The sequence below is a fragment of the Pelophylax lessonae genome (genome assembly GCF_965119305.1).
Source record: "Pelophylax lessonae genome assembly, chromosome: 8".
NCBI classification, from domain to species: domain Eukaryota; kingdom Metazoa; phylum Chordata; class Amphibia; order Anura; family Ranidae; genus Pelophylax; species Pelophylax lessonae.
The window spans coordinates 232701663-232726618 of NC_138775.1; the positions used below are offsets into that span (position 1 = coordinate 232701663).

Consider the following 24956-nt stretch of genomic DNA (forward strand, 5'->3'; position numbering starts at 1 on the left):
CCCGTCCCGCCCACGCTATGGCCGAAAGACGGCTACAGCCCAAGCTTACTTTTCCGGGAGGGTGTCCATAGACGTCCTCCCATGATTGCGCTGCCCGTGTGTGCCCTGTGATCGCTGAGTCCTTCAGGCTCAGCTGATCACAGATGGGGGTAAAGGGCCAATCCAAGCGGCTGTTTACCACGTGATAAGCTGTGTCAAGACAGCTGATCACAGATGTAAACGCAAGCCGGTTATCGTGACAGCGTGACGAAGGGAGCCCATATCCGGCTTGTGATAAAGAGACATCTACACTGATAATCGGGGCACTGATTATCAGTGCAGTCCCAACAGTGCCCACCAGTGCTGACAATCAGTGCCATTTATCAGTGCCCATCAGTGCAGCCTCATTAGCACACCCGTGAAGGAGAAAAGTGATCTAACTTTCGTTTAGTGTAAAAAAACAAAACTAACAAAAAATAAATAAACAGTGGTGATTGAGGCCCCGTTCACACTGGGGCGATCCGACTTCCCGGGGCGACCTCACAGGTCGCAGCTCGCACCGCGACCTCGGAGCGGCCGGCACGGACTTCATAACAAGTCAATGCAGGTCGCTCCAGGTCGCCCCAAAGAAGCTCCGGACGCTTTTCCTAAGTCGGAGCGACTTGTGTCGCTCCTATTAGAATGGGTCCACAGCTTCTCTATGCCAGGCGACCTACGGTGACCTGTCAGGCGACCAGGTCGCCTCAGTGTGAACGGGGTCTAAATACCACTAATAAGAGAGCTCTATTTGTTTGAGAAACGTAATAAAAATTTCACATGGGTAGAGTGTTGCATAACCACACAATTTTGTGTGTTGATCTTTTTTTATTACAGTTTAGGTAACAAGAAAGGACATTCATGAATAGCACACAGTAGTACTATACAAAAAAAAACAAAAAAAAAAACCTGACAACCTAAACAGTACATAATCAAACAAATCCTCTCTGTCCAGTGCCCCCATGGGAAGCCATTGAAATACAGCAGGACTCAGTCCTGCCCCCCCCCCCCCTCGCTCCCTCAAAACTGGCTTTGATTGACAGCACTGTGAGCCATTGGCCCAGTGCCCCAGCAGAGCCAGGTAAAAAATGTTTCAGCTTTAGAACCACTTTAATAAAACTAGAGTGAAAAATCTGATGCCGATCTGCATAGAAACCAATCAGGTTTGGTTCTGTTTTTTTTTTTTTTTTTTTTCAAAGCTTAATTGAACAAGCTAGTTATAAGCTGACTGGCTACCATGCACAGCTGCACCAGGTTTTGCACTCTCCATTTTTAGTAAACCAACCTCATAGGCTAACATGCAGGGGAGTTGAGGCAGAAAAAAATGTCACATGCCCCTATAAGCAGCAATAAAAACATTGAGTGTGCGCAAGACCTTAAAAGTGTTAAATTAAGTTTGGATTTAGTTAGTGCATCTAAATCTGCCAGTACATCTAACACTACTTTTCCCCTGGATTAATAATGCTTCTGTGTAAAGGTGTCTCTGTTGCTCCTTCATTCAGAATGTAGGCACCCTTATACAGTGTGGGACTTGTTACTGGCCAGATCATCAGGTGACAACAAAGGGGGGAAAAAAATCCTAAAAAAATAAAACTAGTCACCACATCTAATGATCGGTAAGGTGCGATGTAATAAATTTTTGGTTTTAGTTTCATATTGCTTTAAAATTTATTTCAATTCTGTATAGCCTTTTTTCTGACATGTTGTGTTCAAAACAGATATGCCACTATTCAGGTATCTGCATATGAAAGTTATATTGTCTGTTATTTTGTAAGTTTCTGGTGTATGTTTCTTGCGGTTAGTCACCTGATTTATTTTATTTTTTTTTTTTTTTCAGTAAATGAACTAATTCTGAAACAAAAGCAGAGGTTTGATGACAAACGCCTAAAGCTGGACCCATCGGTGAGCTCTTCTAGTTAAGACAACTTTATGCAAATGAGCCCCCATTCACATCAGTGCGATTTGACATTTGATTTGACATGTCAAATCACAGCCTATTGTCGGCAATGGCACCCTCCCAGTCGGTGCGACGCCGCACATTTTCCAAAAGTAGTTACTGCACTACTTTTGGTGACTTCAATAGACATCTGAGCATAAACCCGCACAGATATCTTTCAAGTCGCCCCTGAAGTCGGACTGAAATCCGGCCTTGAAATCGTGCGACATTCAGATGAAGTTGCGTGGTTTCAAAGTGATGTATTTACAAAAAGCAGTCATGTGGTTGTGGCTTATTTGATGTGAATATCTAGGGGTAATGGAGCCCTTCAGTTGTCCTTACTTCACTCCTAGCAAGTACTACTTTCTAGTGGAAAGAATATTTAACAGACCTGTGTGAGACAAGCTGTAATATATTATCTTGTTGATTTGTTACGTCCTCTCCAGAATCATACTGTGGATGAGGATTTTGTTTATTAATGTCCTCCACTTCTGAGAAAAACCTTATAGGGGTTTGGAACATTTTCCCCAGGTGTGCAGCATCTGTTAGTGGTAACTTAAGTATTTGACTGACACAACTATCAAGTCTTTTAGGTTGTCATTTGGGCAGTTAATATTGAGAATGGGCATTAAAAATTCTGTTTTGCTTCAGGTATTCAGATATGCAGATTGTGTGTAGTATTTCACAAATGGGGTATTTTAGAATCGATTCCTGCAAGGGGATAATTAAGAAGAGGTTTTAGAGTGGCTTTCATTTTCTAAAAAAATAAAATAAATAAAAAGTCGGGATAGTTCATTTATCATGTAAATTAGCAACACAGTTGCGAATCAGACTGTTTTCTCATAAAAGACTCTGCAAAAGGTTTACAGATCTGCGTGTCTACATTCCTGGGCAGTCAAGTGCGCGACAGTATGCATAGTTCAGAGACAGAATATTTGCTAAAAGTGCTATTTAAAGGCTCAAGGTTTTTTAAGGTAAAAAGGTATGAAAAAAAAAAAAAAAAAAACTTTGTGCAGCAGCCACCCCAGTCTCCTCCCTGTAACTTGCCCCCATCGTGATCCAGCGATGTGCACGAGAGCCTTGGCCCTCCGGGGACTCTCCGTTCTTATTTGCCATTTGCTTCCACTGCTGTCAATCACAGCCAGTGAGCTAATGAGAGGGGCCAAGCCATGGCTCTGTGTGTGAATGGACACGCAGGGCAGCGGCTCGGAAACAAGCCTGCTTGGGTGCCCCCAAAGCAAGCGGTTTGCTCTGGGGATGCTCAACAGAAGGGAGAGGCCAGGACCCAAGAAGAGCAGGATCGGGGCTGCTCTATGCAAAACCACTGCACAGAGCAGGTCAGTATAACCTGTTATTTAAAAAAAAAAAAAATTAATTAAAGTGGTCAGGGTCAGGTTGCAGTAGCAGCCAAAGGTGGAATTTATGCCTTATGTCTGTAACCTTGTAATCTGCTGCTCACTGTCCCTGTTTAGCATTGTGCTGCCATGCGACAGAATTAATATCCCCCAACGTACTTTTGCAGCACTCTTTAAGGAAAAAAAAAGCTGTTGCTTTCATGGAAATTTGTAACAAGCCAGGTAACTCAATCCAAACATGTAATATAAAAAAGGACAACACAATAACTATTAATCTAGCTAGATAAATTAAAAGTAAGTACCACAACAAGTAGAACAAGATAACCATTGGTAATCATTAGCCTAATCCAAGATAATGTGAGAGGTATTTATGAAGAACAAGAAACACACCAGGCAGGTCCGAGATACTGTTGTGGAGAAGTTTAAAGCTGGATTTGGATACAAAACGATTTCTAAACATCCCAAGGAGCACTGTGCAAGCGATAATATTGAAATGGAAGTATCTGACCACTGCAAATCTACAAAGACCTGGCCGTCCCTCTAAACTTTCAGCTCATACAAGGAGAAGACTGATCAGAGATGCAGCCAAGAGGCCCATGATCACTCTGGATGAACTGCAGAGATCTACAGCTGAGGTAGGAGACTCTGTCCATAGGACAACAATCAGTCGTATACTGCACAAATCTGGCCTTTTTGGAAGAGTGGCAAGAAGAAAGCCATTTCTTAAAGATATCCATAAAGTGTCGTTTAAAGTTTGCCACAAGCCACCTGGGAGACACACCAAACATGTGGAAAAAGGTGCTCTGGTCAGATGAAACCAAACTCGAACTTTTTGGCAACAATGCAAAATGTTATGTTTGGCGTAAAAGCAACACAGCTCATCACCCTGAACACACCATCCCCACTGTCAAACATGGTGGTGGTAGCATCATGGTTTGGGCCTGCCTTTCTTCAGCAGGGATAGGAAAGATGGTTAAAATTGATGGGAAGATGGATGGAGCCAAATACAGGACCATTCTGGAAGAAAACCTGATGGGAGTCTGCAAAAGACCTGAGACTGGGACGGAGATTTGTCTTCCAACAAGACAATGATCCAAAACATAAAGCAAAATCTACAATGGAATGGTTCACAAATAAACTTATCCAGGTGTTAGAATGGCCAAGTCAAAGTCCAGACCTGAATCTAATCGAGAATCTGTGGAAAGAACTGAAAACTGCTGTTCACAAACGCTCTCCATCCAAACTCACTGAGCTCGAGCTGTTTTGCAAGGAGGAATGGGCAAAAATCTCAGTCTCTTGATGTGCAAAACTGATAGAGACATACCCCAAGCGACTTACAGCTGTAATCTCAGCAAAAGGTGGCGCTACAAAGTATTAACTTAAGGGGGCTGAATAATTTTGCACGCCCAATTTTTCAGTTTTTTATTTGTTAAAGTTTGAAATATCCAATAAATTTCATTCCACTTCATGATTGTGTCCCACTTGTTGATTCTTCATAAAAAAATTAGTTTTATATCTTTGTTTGAAGCCTGAAATGTGGCAGAAGGTCGCAAAGTTCAAGGGGGGCAGAATACTTTCGCAAGGCACTGTATATATTTATGTATGTGTGTGTGTATATGTGTGTGTGTGTGTGTGTGTAAATATGTATGTATGTGTGTGTAATATATATATATATATATATATATATATATATATATATATATATATATATATATATATATATATATATATATATATATATATATATATATATATATATATATATATATAATATAGCAAGGTTTGTGGGTCTGCCATTGATACCGGTTACCTCTCCAGCCCATGTGAGCTGTGGCCCTGGGTGTGAGAATTGACACATTGACAACTCCGACATCTTTGTTTGGTTGTTTTATTGTAGTTTCAGGGGATGGGAGAAGGGAATGAGTGGGATACTCCTTTGGCTTGACTATGTACAATTCTGGGACTTTTGTAGCAAAAATGCCCGTTGGCGCTGTCTTGACGCCAGCCGACGCTAGCCAATGCTTACTAACTCTTTGAACACACTGTATCTCTGAAAGTTGTGCTGGAACCCTGACTTAAGTCTAGCAGATCCAGGACTGTAGAACCTTGAACATCTGACACTGCTTGCACTGCAAAGTCACTGACTACTCTTTCCAGCCTTGCCCTGGCTTGAGGTAGCCTGCTGTGTATTCGTGTATGGTTGCAACCCTCCAACTGATGCACTCACACTGTGCATTAACTCTTCAGGGCCCAAACTGCCGGCACCCCCTTTACCGCTTTAGGGTCCTCAACCTAAGTTCCCCCTTTACAGCTAGCTGACACTTGGATCAAAGAACCTTCTCCAGGGTTGTCCCCACTGACTCTAGGCAGACCCCCAGGGGCAATCCTCAGTACCCTAGACCTTTGTAGGATTTCCTGGGATTGGACCCCCTCTCGCTCTTCGCTGGTTCTCTGCACACCGGATCCCCCTCAGCTCAACTCGGCACTCTCTGGATTCTCAGGCAGCACCAGAGACATCCACCTCCTCTTCCGCCTGGGACTCTGCTTCCCGCCAAAGACACTGAGTCATGCTCTATTGTGCCAAAATGCATATAATTGCTCTTGGTAGCGTTTTGAGTAAGGGTAACGTATTTGGAGAATATAGCCTCTCCTTTTGGCTCCAATATGCCTCCGTAAATTACTCCCCAGCTTGTGTTCCTAAAAGCCCTTCTCCAAAACGGCGCTTACATGGCCTGAAGGAGTGCATGCTCCACAAATGCGACGCAAACATCTTGGCATCACATCCCGTAAGTGACATCATGGCTAGCCTGATGGTGAGACCTGGCATTCCATGTACCTGGGAAGAAGCAGAGACCACAAGGCAGTCCCAACCATTGGAACCACGCCGACACCACCATCATCGGGTACCCCCAGGACGGTGAAACTGAGAACTCTTCACTTAGCGCTACATGCCCTGTATATACTTGCCTTTGTGAGTAATATTTCACCTTTTGATCTGATTAAAATCTCCTGCATGCTGCACTTAGAAGGAACTTGTGTGTTTTTCTTTAATTTAAAAAGGAACTACTAAAGGTTGCCTTCAGTAAGAAAGGCAAAATCAACTAGTAAATCAAGATATATAGGCAGTAAGGATGGGCTCAGGCGTGTTCGGATCCTAGTCCCAACCCACCTGACCAATCCCACCAGGAAGCCATCACGGCACACCACCAATCATAGGCAGTGAGGTCTTTCCCGGCCCGCAGCTGAATACAAACGCCCTGACTAGGCTGCTCATGATTGGCAGTGTACAGCGACTGCTTCCTGGCGCAATTGCTCAGGTGAGTTGGGACTAGGATCCAAACATACCTGATCCCATCCCTAATAGGCAGCTGAATATTTACACAAGTATCATTGTCCTAACTCCTCCAACTTCCTGGGCCTCTTTCTATTATTTCTTTGACCAACTTCATTGACAAAAAAGGACATGAGAGAGGTGGAGGCAAGCCCAAGTTCCCCAAGAAACTATTATGGTTTAATATATATTTTGTATCTTATTCGTGTACAGTACAGGACACAGGCTGGATATTCATAGACCTTGGGTTATAGGTGGCTACCTTGAGGTTAGTGGACACTGGCAAAGCTTTTGGACATGCCGTGCTTGGGAGTATCTCTTTAACCCTACTCAGTGAGACTTAAGTTTTTTTTTGCCAGTGTTCTGCAGGTGATGGACCTTTTATTCCTTATGAAGAAGTATCTGTGCTTAACTAGCTCCTATTTACCTCAGGTTCCTCAATCAACTCTTAAATGCCTTCTGCTATAAAAATAAAAGCAATGCATCTGGATTGGTGCAACCTCGGTAATACTTGAAAGTTGTAGCTGAACATCATACTGTTTGGACTGCCTGTTATGTTGCTTCAGGCACCTAATCCTGCTTGGGAGCCAACTTTGGCACCGAGTGCAATGTGTGTAGTTCATTTCAGGGTGCTATACATGTCCAGGCCTGTGGTAAATTTCCTATGCTTCCCAGACCCTGAAGACCCCTCTAAGGGTATGCCCACCATGACGGATGAAACCTGGACCTTTTTCAGGGGCCAGTGACATGCAAAGGTAGAACAGGTTCATCCTTTTATTGGACTTTTACGGTAGCCCTGCAGCAAGTAAGTTGAGACAAAAAACCCCGCTGCAAAAGGGGCATGACTTACTATTAATAGGAGGTGTCATACAGTTCTCCTGCAAAGGTGACCTAGAACTTTGATATCTGATCCTAGTTGCTCTCTCTGCAGTGACACTTTGTGACATCTGACCACTCAATGCTCTGGTCATTTCTGCTAACTGCCCAGATTTCATGAGTACTTAAGGCCTTTCCTGACACTTTGAGCCTACTTGCAGAACCTGCAGCTTCACCATGTCTGACTCTAGGGTGGAGGAAACGATACCGCTGTGCCCGATCACCCTGTCCATTTGCAGCATACCTCCTAATAGTTACGACAACCCTTGTCTGGGATCTTGTTGTTCCCTGGTATTTGTCTATACCCTCCTATGAATTGGCCTTGGCCTTTTCGGGTATTGCTGGGCCTGCTGTCATTTTAGAAGATGTCTTTACTATGGTTATACAGGACTTTCTCCCAGATTACCAAGCTGATTTCTGACTGATCCATAGTGTTCACAGCCCCTACCATTACAGATGTTTTTCCAACTTTAGCTGCAATGGGTTGTTATAAATAGAGATGCACCAACATTTCGGAGAAAAAGGTGCCGATAATGGTGCAGAAAACTTTACTGTGTTTATGGTGTGTTTTTCATAGATCATGTGACTCAAAAACATAACACGGGTGCATTTATTGATGCGTTCTTGCTGCATTTTCAATGCATTTCAACAGGGAGGTGCGTTTTTGGTGTGGAAGTGCAACGGACTAGTGTGAAGACGTACATAGAATCTACCGGGTTGCATTCTTCTTTAGCTTTTCTTGTGCTAAAGGTGCCGATAATAGCCGACAATAAATTCACTTTCATTTTAAATTCATGATATTAAAGCTTACTATTTTACAATTCTGTATAAAAATATATATATTTTTGAAAACTGTTCCTTTCAGTTTCGGCCTAGTGCATCCTGAATTTTTGGTGTCGGCACCAATATTTCCATTTGGTGCACCTCTAGTTATAAACATCCTGTCTTCTGTCTCACATTGGCGTGTTAGTACGTATGCGTGTGTGTGTATATATGTGTGTGTGTGTGTGTGTGTGTGTGTGTGTGTATATATAATATATATATATATATATATATATATATATATATATATATATATATATATATATATATATATACACATACACACACACACACACACACACACACACACACCTCCTAAATTTTAGAATATCATTAAAAAATTAATTTATTTCAGTAATTCAAAAAGTGAAACTCCTATATTTTATATAGATGTGTTACACACAGAGTGATTATATTTCAAGCATTTTTCTTTTAATTGTGATGATTATGGGTTACAGCTTGTGAAAACCCAAGATTCAGTATCTCAGAAAATTAATTACATTAGGCCAATTAAAAAAAAGGGATTTTTAATACAGAAATGTTTGCTTACTGAAAAGTATGTCCACGCACAGTATAGTATGCATTCGATACATGGTCGGGGGGGGGGGGGGGGGGGAGATGAGACACCAGACCCAACAATGCAGACGAGCTGAAGGCTGCTATCACTATCAAAGCAACCTGCGCTTCCATAGCACCTCCGCAGTGCCACAGACTGATCGCACCCATGCCACACCGAATTGATGCAGTAATTTATGCAAAAGAAGCCCTGACCAAGTATTGAGTGCATACTATACTGTACATGCTGTACATGGACATTCTTTTCAATAAGCCAACACTTCTGTATTAAAAATCCTTTTTCTCTTTCCATCCTTGATGAATACAACTTCATATCTTCATTAGAGGGATGGGTTATGCTGCTCTTCCTAGGAGTAGGATGCTAGGCAGAAAAGGATTAACTAAAGTTAACAAAGCTTAACTACGCCTATGGGGCAGTCCCAGGTGGTATACACCCACTTCCTGCTCCAGGATATCACATGTTTTCTGCCTAGTCAGGAGTAAGGACCTAGCTCTTTGCTGGGATCTGTGGTCCTGACACTTTTTTAAACTTAATTTTTTCCTTTTATGGTTTTCTTTTTCTACAATCAAGTTGTTCCTGTGAGAACTACAATCAACTGCCAGACTGCATGATACACTGGATATCCTAGATCCTTATGGTCGTCCCATTCTGGCCAGCACGCGCGCAGACCTTAGCTCCGCGCTAGGTTGGTCGTAACAGGTCCCACGGAAGGGACTGGCCTGCGAGTAGGACACCTCGTGTAGACGCACACGACCTGGTCACGGCCAGAGTCGCAGCGTTCCCCTGGGCCGCAACACCCGCCCTGCTGTGATGGGGAGGTGACCTGCTTGGAGTGAACTCCCGCCTGGCTCCTAAGGTATGGTGAGTAGTGCCCTTGCTCCTTCCTGGGGTTGGCAGGTCTTCTGGGTCCCCCCCCCCCCACGGTTCCCTCTGCAGGGGGTTATTCCCCAGGATGGGTGGGTGGTGGTTGTGTGGTTTTGTCTTCTGCACTATTCCTCCATGTTTAAGGTGGCTGCTTAGACAGTAAATGTGGCCATTTTCTTGAGCGGGCGGCGACCTCTAGTTTCAGCACAGCCACTTCTTATTTTCTGGGATCAGCGTGCTGCAGCTGGTGCTTTTCTCTCTCTCTCTCTCTCTCTCTCCCCCCCCCCCCCCCCATTTCAACTGAGACCACGGTGGTGGTGAGTCCTTGGGGGTATCTCCCGGCCTGTTCCTTCACATATAGTAGCGCTGGGACTTGTAGACCCACGGGTATCAGTACTGTCGAGTGCCTACAGCTTATTGTATACGGTCTTATAGATCTATACACCCTGTTCCAAATTATTATACAAATTATATTTAAGTGTCACAAAGATGGATTAAATCTTTTGTTTTTCAGTTTAACTCATGTATGGCATTGTGTCTCAGGGCTCTTTTGATCACTGAAAACAATCTCAGGCACCTGTGATAGATTGCCAGGTGAGCACAAAACTACTAAAGGAGGGTATTCCACATTATTAAGCAGAGCACCATTTTCATGCAATATGGGGAAGAAAAAGGATCTCTCTGCTGCCGAAAAGAGTGAAATAGTTCAATGCCTTGGACGAGGTATGAAAACATTAGATCTTTCACGAAAATGTAAGCGTGATCATTGCACTATTAAGCACTTAAGCCCCGGAGGATTTGGCTGCTCAAAGACCAGGGCCTATTTTGCGATTCGGCACTGCGTGAATTTAATGGACAATTGCGCGCCCGTGCGACGCTGTACCCAAATGAAATTGAAGTTCTTTTTTTCCCACAAACAGAGCTTTCTTTTGGTGGCATTTGATCACCTGTGCGATTTTACTTTTTGTGCTATAAACAAAAAGCGTGCCAATTTTGAAAAAATAGCAATATTTTTCACATTTTTTTTTTATATGAAATTCCCCCCCCCCAAAATGTAAAAATCTAATTTTTTTTAACATTTTAGGCCAATTTGTTTTCTGCTACATATTTTTGATAAAAAAAAATTGCAATCAGCGTATTTTGATTGGTTTGTACAAAAGTTATTGCGTTTAATAACGAAGGGAAAGATTTATGTCCTTGTTGTTTATTTATTTATTTTTTACTAATAATGGCGGCAATCTGCGTGTTTTTTTTTTTTTTTTGCGGGACTGCGACATTGCGGTGGACAGATCGGACCCTTGACTGACATTTTTGAAACTTTTGGGGGTACCAGTGACATTACTACAGTAATCAGTGCTATAAATTTGCACTCTTACTGTAAAAATGACACTGGCAGGGAAGGGGTTAACTTTATTGGTGATCAGTGGGTTAAATGCATCCCTAGGGGCGTTATTCTAACTGTAGGGGGCGTGGCTTGTGATGTAACAACAGAGACATACGATCCTACATAGCAGGATCGTGTAGTCTCTGAAGTTACATCAGGGAGAATGACAGGCGGCTTTGTGTACATTAGCCGCCTGCCTTTCTCCCTCTCCAGCCGGAGATCGCGAGTGACCGGCGAACATCGGAGCCGCCAGTCACTCGCGCGGGGATGTGTGGGAACACGCCTCTGGCGGCGGGCGCTCACCCCCTAGAGGCTCCTGGGCGAGCGACGTAGCCCTACGTCGGTTTGCCCAGGAGAGCCAGACTGCCGCAGTAAATTGTCATGCGGCGGTCGGCAAGTGGTTAAGAGATTTGTGGCTGATTCAGGGCACAGATGGGTTCGTGTAGATAAAGGCACATTGAGGAAGATTTCTGCCAGATCCATGCATCGGATCAAGTGAGCAGCTGCTAAAATACCATTACATAGCAGCAAACAGATATCTGAAGCTGCTGGTGCCTCTGGAGTCCCACAGACATCAAGGTGTAGAGTCCTCCAGAGTCTTGCAACTGTGCATAAACCTTCTATTCGGCCACCACTAACCAATGCTCACAAGCAGAAAAGACTGCATTGGGCAGAAAAATTCACGAAGACTAATTTTCAAACAGTCCAGTTCACTGATGAGTGCCATGCAACCCTGGATGGTCCAGATCGATGGAGTAGTAGATTGGTTGGTGTACTGCCACCCTGTTCTAACAAGGCTGCGACGTCAGCAAGGCAGTTGTGTGGAGTCATGTGTTGGGCCGAAACAAGGGATGCACCGAAATGAAAATTCTGGGCCGAAACCGAATGCGCTGGTAGAAGCACGGATTGTGTCAGTGCTGGAAACGTTACAAATGGAGGAAGCAGCGGATGCTGCGTCGGCTACTCCGGTGTAATTTTGCACCCACAGGGCATCCAGGGTGACTAAGGTGTTTCCCTTTCCTGCTTATTTTGATGAGATTGTTACTAGTCAGTGGGAGTCTGCTAAACGCAGGGCTGGGATACCGAAGCATTTTGCCAGGAGGTATTCTTTTTGAAGAGTCTCTTTTGAAGAAACTCGTACCACCGGTGGTCGACTCCCAGGTTTCTAGGCTGAATAAAGTTACATTACTACCAGTATAGGACGCTCAGTCCTTTAAAGATCCAGCAGATAGTCTGAATCCCTGGTCCACCATCTTTTCACCGTGGCGGGTTCTATCCTAAGACCGGTGTTTGCCATAACCTTGCTCTCTCAGACCCTAATGGAGCTGGAAAATTTTTTACCCCAGGATTTGAAGGAGGGTCAGCACTCTCATGAAATGGCAGAGTTAGTGGACCAGTTGATACAGGGGTTGCAATACATATGTGATGCATCCTTGGATGCGGCTCTGTTGGCCAACAGAGCATTGGTGACGGCGGTGACTCTACGCTGCATAGTATGGTTGAAATGTTGGTCTGCAAACCAAGCCTCCAAAAAGGTTCTGATGGATTTTCCTTTTGTAGGGAATCGCCTGTTTGGAGCCTCCATGGAAGAGATAATTAAGGGGCTCACGAGAGGCAAGAGCACCTTGCTTCCGCAGGATCCTAAGAGCAGAGAGCTTTGCCGCAAGCGTGGTCCTGTTTTCTCTGCTCATAAGCAGCATTTTCGTTCTGCGGGGTCGCAGGACAAAGGGTCAAAATCTTCTTGCCCCTTCTCAGGGGGTTCCAAGAGGCCCTGGTGTGGTAAGTCCAAGGTGGGTTCTTCCAGCCCTACGGACAAGCCCTCCTCTGCCTGAAGGTACGATTGTGGCTTCAATTCATCAGGGGGACTTTCTAGCCTCCATCGACACCAAGGATACCTACCTTCATGTTCTGATCTACATCGGGCATCTGTGTTTTTCTTCACTTTGCCATAGGCGAGGAGCACTATCAATTTGTGGCATTGCTCTTTGGCCTCGCCTCTGCTCGGGTGTTTACAAAGTTGTTAGCCTTCCTCAGACAGAGGAGGATTTTGGTACTGGGGTGCCTGGATGATCTTCTGAGGGCGGAATCGTCATCTGTCCGGCAGGAGGATTGGGACATCACAGTGGAGGACTCTGCAGGAGTGTTCGGCTGGACTCTAAATTTTCCAAAGTCAACCTTGATTCCGTCCACCAAGCTGGACTTCCTGGGGCTGACTCTGGATTCCGCCTCAGCCTGGGTGTTCCTCCAGGAAACAAAACTCTTAAAATTGCAACATGCAATTCAGCTCCTGTTGTCCAACCGTCGGTTGTCTCTCAGAACTTGCATGCAGGTGTTGGGCCTGATGTTTTCCACCTTCGAGGCTATTCCTTTCGCCCAGTTCCATACCAAATTCTTGCAAAAGGAGATTAACCAAATGGGACAAGTATCCACAGTCTCTGGACAAGTTGATCCTGTTGAGTCGGGGCGCGAGAGGATCTCTGCTTTGGTGGCTCCGCTCCCTGACTCTTTGACAAGGGAAATCATTTCTCCCCCCTGTCCTGGACAGTGGTTACCACGGACGCCAGCCTGTCCGGGTGGGGAGGGGTCCTGGACACTGCAACAGCCCAAGGGTTCTGGTCCAGGGAGGAATCTAGTCTGTCGATCAACATCCTGGAAATTCAAAGGATCAGGTTATGCCTGTTCCAGTGGAAGGATCGTCTGCAGGGGTGTCCGGTGAGGATTCAATCTGACCACGCCACTGCTATGGAATATATCAATCGGCAAGGGGGCACAAGAAGTGCCCTAGCAGCCAAAGTGGCCGGTATTCTAAAGTGGTCAGAACACTTTGTCCCAGAGCTCTCTTCTGTGCACATTCTAGGGGTAGAAAATTGGCAGACTACCTCAGACATCAGGCTCTGTGCCCGAGCGAATTGTCCCTTTACCCAGAAGTGTTTCAAAAATGAGGTCTGTTGGGGACCTCCGATGTGGACCTGTTGGCCTCAGCTCAACTGGAAGGTTCCGAGAATCGTTTCAAGGTCTCAGAATCCTCTGGCAGACGCTCTGGTGGCCCCCTGTGGTTGGTATCGTCTGATTTGTGCTTTTCCTCCAATACAACTTCTGCCGAGACTTCTGCACAGAATCGAGGCAGAAGGGATTCCAGTGATTCTGGTGGCTTCAGCCTGGCCTCGTCGGTTCTGATACGCGGGCTTGGCAAGACTGGTGGCCGATGCCCCTTGGTGGCTTCCTATCAGAGAAGATCTTCTGTCTCAAGGCCTGTTCTTCCATCCTACTTTATGGTCGCTGGCTTTAACGGCCTGGCTATTAAAAGCCAGGTGTTGAAGGAGAGGGGGTTGTTGGAATCAGTGATTTCTACTCTTAACAGCTAGGAAATCTGCTTCTCGCAAGATTTCCCATTGAGTTTGGAAATTGTATATTACTTGGTGTGAGTATAGAGGGGTCCCCCCCCCATTCCTTTTCGGTATCACATCTACTGGAGTTTTTCCCAAAGAGGCGTAGATCGTCGTTTGGCTCTGGGTACCATTTTTTTTTTTTTAAGGGTCAGATTTCAGCTTTGGCAATCTTCTTCCAAAGACCGTTGGCTGCAAATTCCTTGGTTTACACCTTCGTGCAGGGGGTTCGCCATCTGGCCCCGCCAGTGAAGTCCCTGGTGCCTCCGTGGGACCTTAACCTGGTACTGTTAGTCCTTCAAAGACTGTCCTTTGAGAATATTCGTGATATTCCTTTGCTTGCCTTAGCTACCAAGAAAGCCACTTTCTGTGACATTACTTCTGCACACAGGGTCTCTGAACTGGCTGTGTTATCCTGTCGGTCGCCTTACCTGGTGGTTCACAGGGACAAAGTGGTGCTACATCCCTGTTAGTCATTCCTTCCCAAGGGTTTTGTTTTGGGTTCCCACTTGTATGAAGACATTGGTTGCCTTCGTTATGTTCTAAGCCAAAGCATTCAAAAGAGTTTGCTTTGCATTCTTTGCATGTGGTTCACGCCATCAGGGTTTACTTGATGGCAACTGAGTCTATTTGGAATCCGATTCCTGGTTTAACCTTATGGATTGCCCTCGTAAGGGGCAGGCTGCATCTGCCATGACCATTTCCAGATGGATCAGGCAAACTGAGATGGCCTATTCAATTGAGGGTCAGAACCCTCTTTTCCCTTTTTAGGGCGCATTCCACAAGGGCGCCTAGTGCCTCCTGGACTTTCTGTCCTCAGGCGTCAGTGGTACAGGTCTGCACACACGTTCACTAAGTTCTACAAGGTGGATGTTTTTCGAGAGTCCTCCGCCTCTTGAGGGTGTTTTTTTCTGGGAAGTGAGTTCCAGTTGTTTATAGTTGAGCTCCTGGTTTACCTGGTTGGCTAAGTTTAGCCCTTTCTTTTGGGAATATGTCTATAGCCCCATAGGCGTAGCTAAGCTTTTTTAACTTTGGTTAACCCTTTTCCGCCTAGTGTCCTACTCCTACGAAGAGCACCATAACCCATCCGTGTAATGAAGATATGAAGCTGTATCCGTCAAGGAACATCAAAGAAAAGGATTTTACGGTAAGACAAAATCCCAGTTTTTTTTTATTTTTTTTTTTTATTGGTCTTATGTAGTATTCAAATTTTCTCTGAAATAGAATTTTGGGTTTTCACTAGTTGTAAGCCATAATCATAAAAGTTAAAAGAAAGAAATGCTTGAAATATCTCTCTGTGTGTAACGTATCGAATATAAATGAGTTTCATTTTTTGAATTGAATTACTTTTTTTTTTTTTTTTAACACACTAAAATTCTGTTCTAATGTCTCTCCCCTCTTTCTTTGGAATCATATTCGAGGTACTGCTTTGCTACTGGCATGGTTATAGTATGAGAAGGTTTACTTGGGGCGGATGTTTAATGTTTTTTGTTTGCCTGTGTCCTATCCTCCCGCATTCTCACTGCCTTCCGAAGTTGGTCCATCCCAGACCGTAGGAAATGGGGCTCACAACTTTTCATTGCTGAGCACATCTGAAGTTGCTTGGTGTTTTTATAAAATCATGTTCTACGATTTGGCTCTTTTCATTTCTTAATGGATCGTGTCAAGTTTTCTAAATATTAAAACTGTGTGTACTGAGCATATCCTGTGTTACATGCTCAGGAAATACTTCATTGGTGCATATAGTTTTTATTGGCTGTGTAATGCAGAGCATTTTGTGTCCACCCCCCCCCCCCCCCCGCCCTTTTGTAAATTTCTTAACCTAATCATTACTCTGACAAACAATAAACTTGGCCTACATTCATAAAATATCTATTTTGTGTACTAAGTTAGCTGTAATCAAATCTGTGCACTCTCCTAACAGGGAATTTGGCTCATATGTCAGTTAGTTATAGTTATTCAGGTTGAAAAAGACACTAGTCCATTTTTAACATATAAAAAAAAAAAAAAAAACACCCCCACCCATTCTCGAGGCAGTCTGATATTCCATAGATCAACTACCCCTTATGGTATTACCTCCTATATATTAGTATCCATCTATATATTTTGCATTTGTTAATGCATCAGCTCTTTGTTTGAAAACAACCTACTAAGCTGGCTAAAACCAGTTCTTAAGGAAGGCTATTCCATATTTTCACACTCCTACTGTGAAAAAGCATTTCCGATTAAGGTGTTAAATCCTCTTTTCTCTTTCGTTCATTGACTGACGCAGTTCCTGATCTTCTTAACTATTGGGTTATACTGCCCCCTACAGGAGTAGGACACTAGACAGAAAAAAGTCTGGCTACGCCTATGGGCAGTCTCAGGGGGTGTACTCCCTCTCTGCTATAGGTACTCGGTTTTCTCTAATCGGCTTCCAGGGCAGCATCTGAGATAGGCCCCTCCCACCAGAAATGGGAAACACAATAGTCCACCATTATAAAAACGTCAGTCATACTATCTTATCCACAGATCCAGATCCACAGGGGCTGCAACTGTTTATTTTTCAGTCTCTGTGATAAATTGCAGGAGGCTACCTGGCCAGCCTCCCACCCAGCTCAGTGAGCCTTGGGCAGTGCAGGTCAGGGACAGTACATAGGGCAAGCTGGCCCCCGCCGGAGTTTTCACCCCTACTGAGTGGTATGCAACTATATCCCCAGCTGTCAAGATGCATGGGGCCTCTCCCCCTTAAACTGCCAGGGTGCCTATAGAGCAAGGGGCGCCACCGCATACAGCAGCCCCTGGTTCCCCCCCCCCCCACAGGTGCCAGTCCAGGCGACTGTCAGCATTCCTTGCTCGGCGTCCACGCTGTTGGAGGAGCAAGATGGCGGCGGCACCGGAGCCTCGGGACACTTCCCTTGTGGAAGGCGGAAGTCGGACTATAGAGCGGGAAACGCCCGCTGATGTTACTTCCGGTGGTGGCGCGATTTTCAAAAAGGAAAGTTCACTAAACTAAAACAAGCAGAAGATAAATGGACTCCCTTCCCCAAAGAGAAGCTGACCATAGGATACCAGGGGGTGACAATGCAGGTATGTCCACCAGCCAGCATGGGGGCAGCTGGGGACAGGGCTGGAGCTAAGCAGGAAGCAGTTAAATGGTCCCTGTGCAGGGGTTTCTTTTCTGAGGCTGACCATGTCGGATGCTTCCCCACCCTGCCCTGCATATCCTGCCGGTCAGCATAGCTCCAAGGTAAGCCAGGGCATTCTGGAGTACCCTCTGTCTTTACCTCACTACAAATGATCTGTCATTGTTGTTTATGGCAACTGCCTGCCTCACTGGGTCCTTTGTTCTTTTTTACAGACAAAGACCCTAGAGGAATAAAAGGCAAAGACCAGTAGCAAGGCATGCGCCTCTTGCGGTTACAGGCTTCCAGAATGGCCACCATTTAGTTGATGCATTTCTGGCATAGGGGTTTTTTTTCCAAAGAGTCACGGGTTCCTTAAGGACATGCTTGACTCTTTTAAAAAGGAAATTTAAAAGCACGATTGAGCCTCTTCATACAGCCATAGAAAAACTAGAGGCTCTAGCAAGCTCCAGCCAGGCCAGCAGTCCATCTACCAGTGGGACACCCATCTACTCATGCAGCGGGGATAAGATGGAACTGGGAACGGATTCAGATGCCTCCGAATCTGAAGATGGCCTATGCTCGGACTCGGATGAGGAAGATCCAGCATCAAAGGGTACACTTTTTTCCTCGAAGACACAGATGAATTACTGAGAGCCATAGCAGACACACTGGGTATTAAAGAACAAAACATCACAGCGCTTTCACTACACGATAAGATGTATAAGGGCTTACAAAGAAAAGAAAACAAACATTCCCGTTACATGACTCTAAAATACTTGGTCAAGAAAGAATAAGAGGAAAAGAAGCTCTTTACCGCAGCTGCGATTAAATGCAGGTATCCTTTCACAGAGAAGGATACCAAATCCTGGGCAAAATGCCCTAAAGTAGATGCCTCCCTCACCAGAGTCGCAAACAAGTCTGACTTGGTTTTTGACGACTCCTGAATTCTCAGTGATCCCATGGACAAAAAGATAGAGGCACTTCTGAGAAGAGCTTGGGACGCTGCAGCCAAGAATCTAAATGCAGCCATAGCGTCCACCTGCAGGACCAGGACCCTATTAGTCTGGCTGATGCAGTTGCAAGATCTACTATAAGGCGGTACCCCAAAAAGTAAAAAACCATACCCACATTAACCAGAGCGGTAGCCTAACTGGCCTAATTCAGCTGGGAGAGCCCTGTGGCTGAGGTCATGGGGAGGGGACATTGCTTCCAAAAATAGATTATGCAGCATCCCCTTCACGGCGATTTACTGTTCGGATCCAGCTTAGCAACAGTTTTAGACAGAACCGCAGCCAAAAACAGGGTTTCCTCAAACCTAAAAGAGCCAGGGCAAAATGCCCTTTCGTCAGTCCCGGAGATTTAATAAGGCGGGACCAAAAAAGCGCTGGACACAACAAAACAAATGGAAGGGAGATTTTATCCTCAAGCCTTCTGTTCCAAAGAACAAGAAACAATGATGGTCTCCGAGTGGGGGGCAGATTGGTGTTTTTTTGCTCTTCAGTGGAAGAAAGTCACGAAAAATGTTTTCTTTGTATGGTAGCAGAAGGCTACTCAATAATTTTCTACTTGCCCCTCAACTGAGTATCTGGTGACCGAATTCCACAGACCAAGTAGAAACCTTTCTTTCTCTGTCGCTCATTGACAGACGTAGTCCTCGTTGAATAATAACAACTCGGGTTATACTGCCCTCTACAGGAGTAGGACTAGACAGGAAAGAAAACGTTCTGGCCACACCCTAGGGGCAGTCCCAGAGGGTATATCCTCTCACTTCCTGCTACAGCAAATCAGTTTTTTTCTGTCTAGTTAGGAGTAAGGACCTAGATGCCTTGCTAGGATCTTCGGTCCTGGCAGGATTTTTTTCTTAGATTTTTTTTAGACAGCTTTTTTTCTCCAGTGTTCCTGTGAGATCTTCAAGCAAGCAAGCTGTAACTGGGCGACGGGCTGGAAGTTGAGATCCAGTGGTCACCCCAGTTCAGCCTACGAGTGCGTGCAGGCCATAGCTCCGCCCTCGGTCGGCCGCGACATAGTCCCACTGGACGGGGACTGACCCTGCGAGTTAAACGTCTCGCTTGAACGCCAATGACCAAGAGTCACGGCGTCCGTACTGGTCGACAGCCCCCCCACCCCGGTGGAGAGGGGTTCTGTCAGGAGTGGCGCCCGCCTGGTTCCGGTATGGTGAGTAGTATGTTCCCCCTTTCCCCCTGACGGGTTTGTGGTGAACGCGGGCCCCTCTCTGGAATGGTAGGATGGGTTTCCCCTCTATCCTATAACAGGTCACAGATCCCCCAATTTGAGTGTGATTTTTGTGAACAGAAACCAGGAGGCTTGGTTTGGGAGCTGATTATCTAATGTCATTTTAAAACTGTAAAGGTGACTGAAGTCAATGGCAGTACTAGAATGGGCATTACTAATGAAGCAAGAGGTATCTTACCTGTCAGAGGTGTTCACAGGGCGATGCCTATGCCTGAATCACTGCAGTCCAGATCGCCATTCCTCCAGCAAAGGCAGAGAGCTGCCTTCCGACGGCCCACGGACCGCATGTGGCCCGCCAGGGTCCGGTACCGCCGGCCAGGCTTATCACCATCAGGGTGAAGGTTGTGGGGCCGAGATACTCCCGCAGGCAAACATAGAATCCTGTACAGGCCGCCCCCATTGTCTGGCAGATCGCACGAGGCCGCCATATTGGCGTAGCCTCGTGTCTCCAGCATGGGGGCGGCCATGTTTGAGGTGACCAAACACCTCGTGGAGCCAGGGGGAGGCGCCGGAAGGCGTGTTAAGGGGCGGAGCCGCCTCCTTTACCCAGGAAAAAGGGCCAAAGACTTCCTGTCTGTAACAGGACAGCACTGAGCAAGCTGATAGAAAACTTCTGTGCATCAGGGATGAGCCTCGGTCTCTCTCTCTCTCTCTCTCTCTCTCTCTCTCTCTCTCTCTCTCCCCCCACTTGTTTTTAATGCATTTTCGGCAGTTTTGGAGTCTTTGGTATCCCGGATGGAGGTGGCCTGTCAGGGACGGGGGTCAAGAAGTGACCCCCGCCTACCCCTATTTTTTATCTGATACTTCAGATACGGATTCGGAGCTGGTCAATGCAGCTGCAGGTCCCTCTTATGGGGCTGTTGTCTCAGGTAATGTCTCCTCAGCAGTGAAGAGAACGTTTCTGCCTCCGCCATAGCACAAGAGTGGTGGATGCACTAGTTGTGTCCGTCCGGGAAACCTTTAGTCTTGAGGTTACACCGGCAGAGGTAGCTGAGACTGAGATTCCTTTTTGGTACTTGTTAGCCTACCAAAAGGGCGAAGGATTTTCCTTTACCCAAATGGGGTCATTTTGAAACGAACCCCTGTTATTTCCAAACGCATGGCTAGGTGCTATCCGTTTGAGGAATCCCTCTTTAAAGGAAGGTCATACGGTCAGGATACAGGATCGAGTTTCGATCACTTTCACCAGTGCGATTCTTCCCTTCTAACATTGAACGGTTTCAGGGGTTCTATTCGAACCTGTTCACAATGCCCAGGAAAGAGGGCAAGTTGCGTCCAATTTCTGGACTTGGGGAAAGATGGGGTCCATCCGTACAGTGGTGGCCTCCCTGCATCAGGGGGATTTCCTGGCGTCCATAGACATCTAGGATACCTATCCTTATATCCCCATCATCGCAGGACATCAGCGTTTTCTTCGCTTTCCCAAAGATCATCCCTGGTTCCCACCAGGAGACTGAACTATCTGGGCCTAATGTTGGATACATCCTGGGCAAGAAAGTTTCTCCTTGCGGAGAAACTCCAGAAGGTTCAGTCAACGTTTCGGATGTTGCTGTCCGTCAATTGGCTGGGACTGATGGTGGCCTTCTTAGAGGCAGTACCGTATACCCAGTCTCATACCCGAATTCTCCTGAAGGAGATTTTTTTCTAATGGAATCAGAATTCCGATTTCCTGGGCAATCGCATCCGGTTGAGCGAGCGGACCAGGAAGTCTCCGATGCTCAACCAGGGGAAGTCATTCCTTCTGATAGCATCCAGGTTACCAATAGGGTATCGGAACTGAGAGCGATCAGATTTTGTCTGATTTACTGGACCGAGCAGCTCTAGAGCAGCCCGATTCGGATCCAATCGCACTATGCCACGGTCGTGACTTATGTCAATAAAGGGGCACTTAGAGTGTCCTGGTGGCCATCGAAACGACTAGCATCTTTCATTTGACGGAACGGTTTGTTCCGGATCTCCCCGCAGTGTTCACTCCGGGGGTGGGAAATCGGCAGGCAGATTATTTCAGCCATCAGATTCTGGATCAAGGGGTATGGCCTCTTCATCCAGAGGTTTTTCACTAGCTGTCCCTTCTTTGGGGCACCCCGGATGGGGATCTGTTGGCACCTTGGCTCAACAGGAAGGTGCGGAGGTTTGTGGCTCGCACCCGCGATCCTCTAGCGGACGCAGCAGAAACGCTGATCGCCCCGTGGGGGCAGTATCAGCTACGGCATGCCTTCCATCCTCTCAAGTTACTGCGGGAACTTCTTCGCAGGATTGAGGTGGAGGGAATTCCAGTTATGCTGGAAATTCCGGACTGACTTCGTCGAGCCTGGTACGCCGACTTGGTGAGGCTAGTCGCAGACTTCCTCTCGGGGAGGATTGGCGGTCTCAGAGACCGATCTTCCATCTTGTTTTACATCGCTGGCTTAATGGCCTGGCCATTGAGACCCAGGTCCTGAAGGACAAGGGAGTGTCAGCTTCAGTTATTCCTACCTCTAGTTAAAGCAAGGAAAGCGACTTCCAGCACAAGGAAGTCTTATATTGCGTGGTGTGAATCTCTTGGATTTCCCCCACATACCTATTCGGTGACCCGAATCTTGGTCTGTCTGCAACAAGGGGTTGAGCAGAAACTGTCCTTGAGCACATCAAGGGTCAGGTTTCAGTGTTAGCAATCTTCTTTCAGAAACTTTTGGCTAATCATTCCTTGGTGCGGAATTTCATCCAGGGGGTGCGACATCTGGCTCCGCCAGTGCGTGCACCCTTACCGCCTGGGATCTTTAGTGTGGTCGGTTCTTCAGAAACTTCTCTTTGAAGATATTAGGGAGATTCCCTTGCTTACATTATCCCAGAAGGTGGCCTTCTTGGTGGCCATTACTTCTGCACGCAGGGTGTCAGAACTGGCCGCATTATCTTGTCGTTCCCCATATCTGGTGGTTCATAGGGATAAGGTGGTTCTTCTTCCTAATCCATCCTTCCTTCCTAAAGTGGTTTTCAGAGTTTTCATCTGAATAAAAATATTGTGTTACCTTCCCCGTGTCCTAAGACTAGCCATCCTTGGGATTACACTCCTTGGATGGGGTTCAGACAATCAGGGTACACTTGACTACTACGAACTTGTTTCGTAAGACGAACTCACTTTTTTTGAGCACGGATAGCCCTAGAAGGGGGTTGCCTGTGTCTGCCGCGACCATATCTAGATGGACCAGTCAGACGGTGGTACAGGCTTATTCTAGATGCAAGATGCAGATCTACATGTACCGATAAAGAGCGATCAAAGATACCCAAGATTTGCGGTCTAGGGTTTGGCTACCACTCCACATTTTCAATGCACAGCTCTACCTTTTGGCATCTTTCGCACCCAGGATCTTCTCAAAGATAATGGCAGAAGCCATAAAAAAACCTAAGGCCGCAAGGCATAGGAGTAGTGCCATATCTAGATGATCTACTATTTGTCGAAGAAGCAGACAGGCTGGATGCCAATCTACACAAGAGCATTTCTTACTTGCCGGACTTAGGATGGATCGTGAACGAAGAAAAATTGCAACAAACACCAAGCCAGAGAGTTATATACTTGGGCTACATAAGAGATGCCAAAATAACCAAGATTTTCCTGATGGAGGAAAAAGTTAAAAAGATCAAGAAAGCAATAGTAGCCCTGATAGAGACCAAATTCATGAGCATTAGATGGGGCATGGCAGTGTTGGGACTAATGACGTCCTCAATCCTGGCCATCACCTGGGCTGAGACCTTTACAAAGTCACATTTTGGACTTATGGGATGGCAAGGCATCATCCCTAGAGGCGACTATTTCGGTTCCTCGTGCAATCAAAAGAATACTTCAGTGGTTGCTCAGGCCGCTAATTTACCTCGAAGGGCGCAGATGGACACAGACTGATCCCGTGCGGATCACTACGGATGCCAGCGCTCTGCGTTGGGGAGCCCATATGGCGGACTGCTGCTCACAAGGAAAATGGAACCCCCCATTGGTCTCAAGCATGGTAAGGAGGTGAAAGCCCTAGGGGAGGTGCTAAAAACGTTCCAACCGATGATATAGGGCAAAGACGTCAGGATTCAGTCAGACAACGCCACAACTGTGGCATACCTGAACAGACCGGGGGGACAAAATGTACCCATTTAATGGACCTGACAGAAACAACACTATCAGGGGCAAGAAAAACATCAGAACCATCCCTGCCATCCATCTGAAGGGAACCGACAACACGCTGGCAGACTTCAGACGAAATGGTCCTTAAATCAAGACCTTTTTTTTTTTGGGGCTCACCAGAGTCTGGGGGGTGCCCGAGGTGGATCGGCAAAAATAAATACGAAGCTCCCAAATTCTTCTCTCTAAACCCTACAGATGGGAACATCAGGGTGGATGCATTCAGCCAAAGCTGGGTCCTCCATCTGTGTTATGCATTACCCCCCAATTGCCCTAAAACCAAAGTTTGTACAAAAGATCAAGGAAGAAAGGGCTACAATGATACTTATTGCACCCCATTGGCCTCAGAAACAATGGTTCAGTCATTTAAAAAACCTCAGCATTCTGCCTCCTCGAACAATACCACCTGAACCACAAGGTCCTGAAGCTTTCAGCCTGGTTCCAGAAAGGGTGAGGTTACAGAACAAAGGTCTGTCAAACAGGGTGATTGACACCATCTTAGCCAGCAGAAAACCTGTGACTATAGCCATCCACGAAAAAGTGAGGAAAAAGTTTTCTTATGGTATGAGAACAAAGGAAACCCCGCCAAAAAAAAAATATTCCAGCAATCTTAGGTTTCTTTTACAGGAAGGAGCAACAAGGGAATTTCCCAAAACACTTTGACGGTTCAAGTGGCAGCCCTATCTTCCCACATTGACATTAGGCTGGCAGGAGACACGCTCATAAGAAGATTCCTTCTCTCATTGACAATATCCAAACCCATACATTTCAGCAGAATTCCAGGTGCAGAGGTTTGTGGCTCAGTCGCGAGATCCTCTGGTGGGCGCCACAGACGCGTTGGTGGCCCTGTGGGATTAGTATCGTCTGATTTACGCCTTGCCTCCTCTCCAGCTTCTGCCAAGACTT

General features: G+C 46.0%; 1 protein-coding gene across 1 annotated transcript in view; it reads left to right on the plus strand.

The window, feature by feature from the left end:
- Positions 1-24956, plus strand: part of COP1 (COP1 E3 ubiquitin ligase) — a 530087-nt gene that overhangs the window by 102899 nt on the left and 402232 nt on the right. The window contains exon 4 of the mRNA XM_082264749.1: positions 1853-1917. Coding sequence (XP_082120875.1) covers positions 1853-1917 — 65 coding nt within the window. The remainder of the gene's footprint in view (positions 1-1852; positions 1918-24956) is intronic.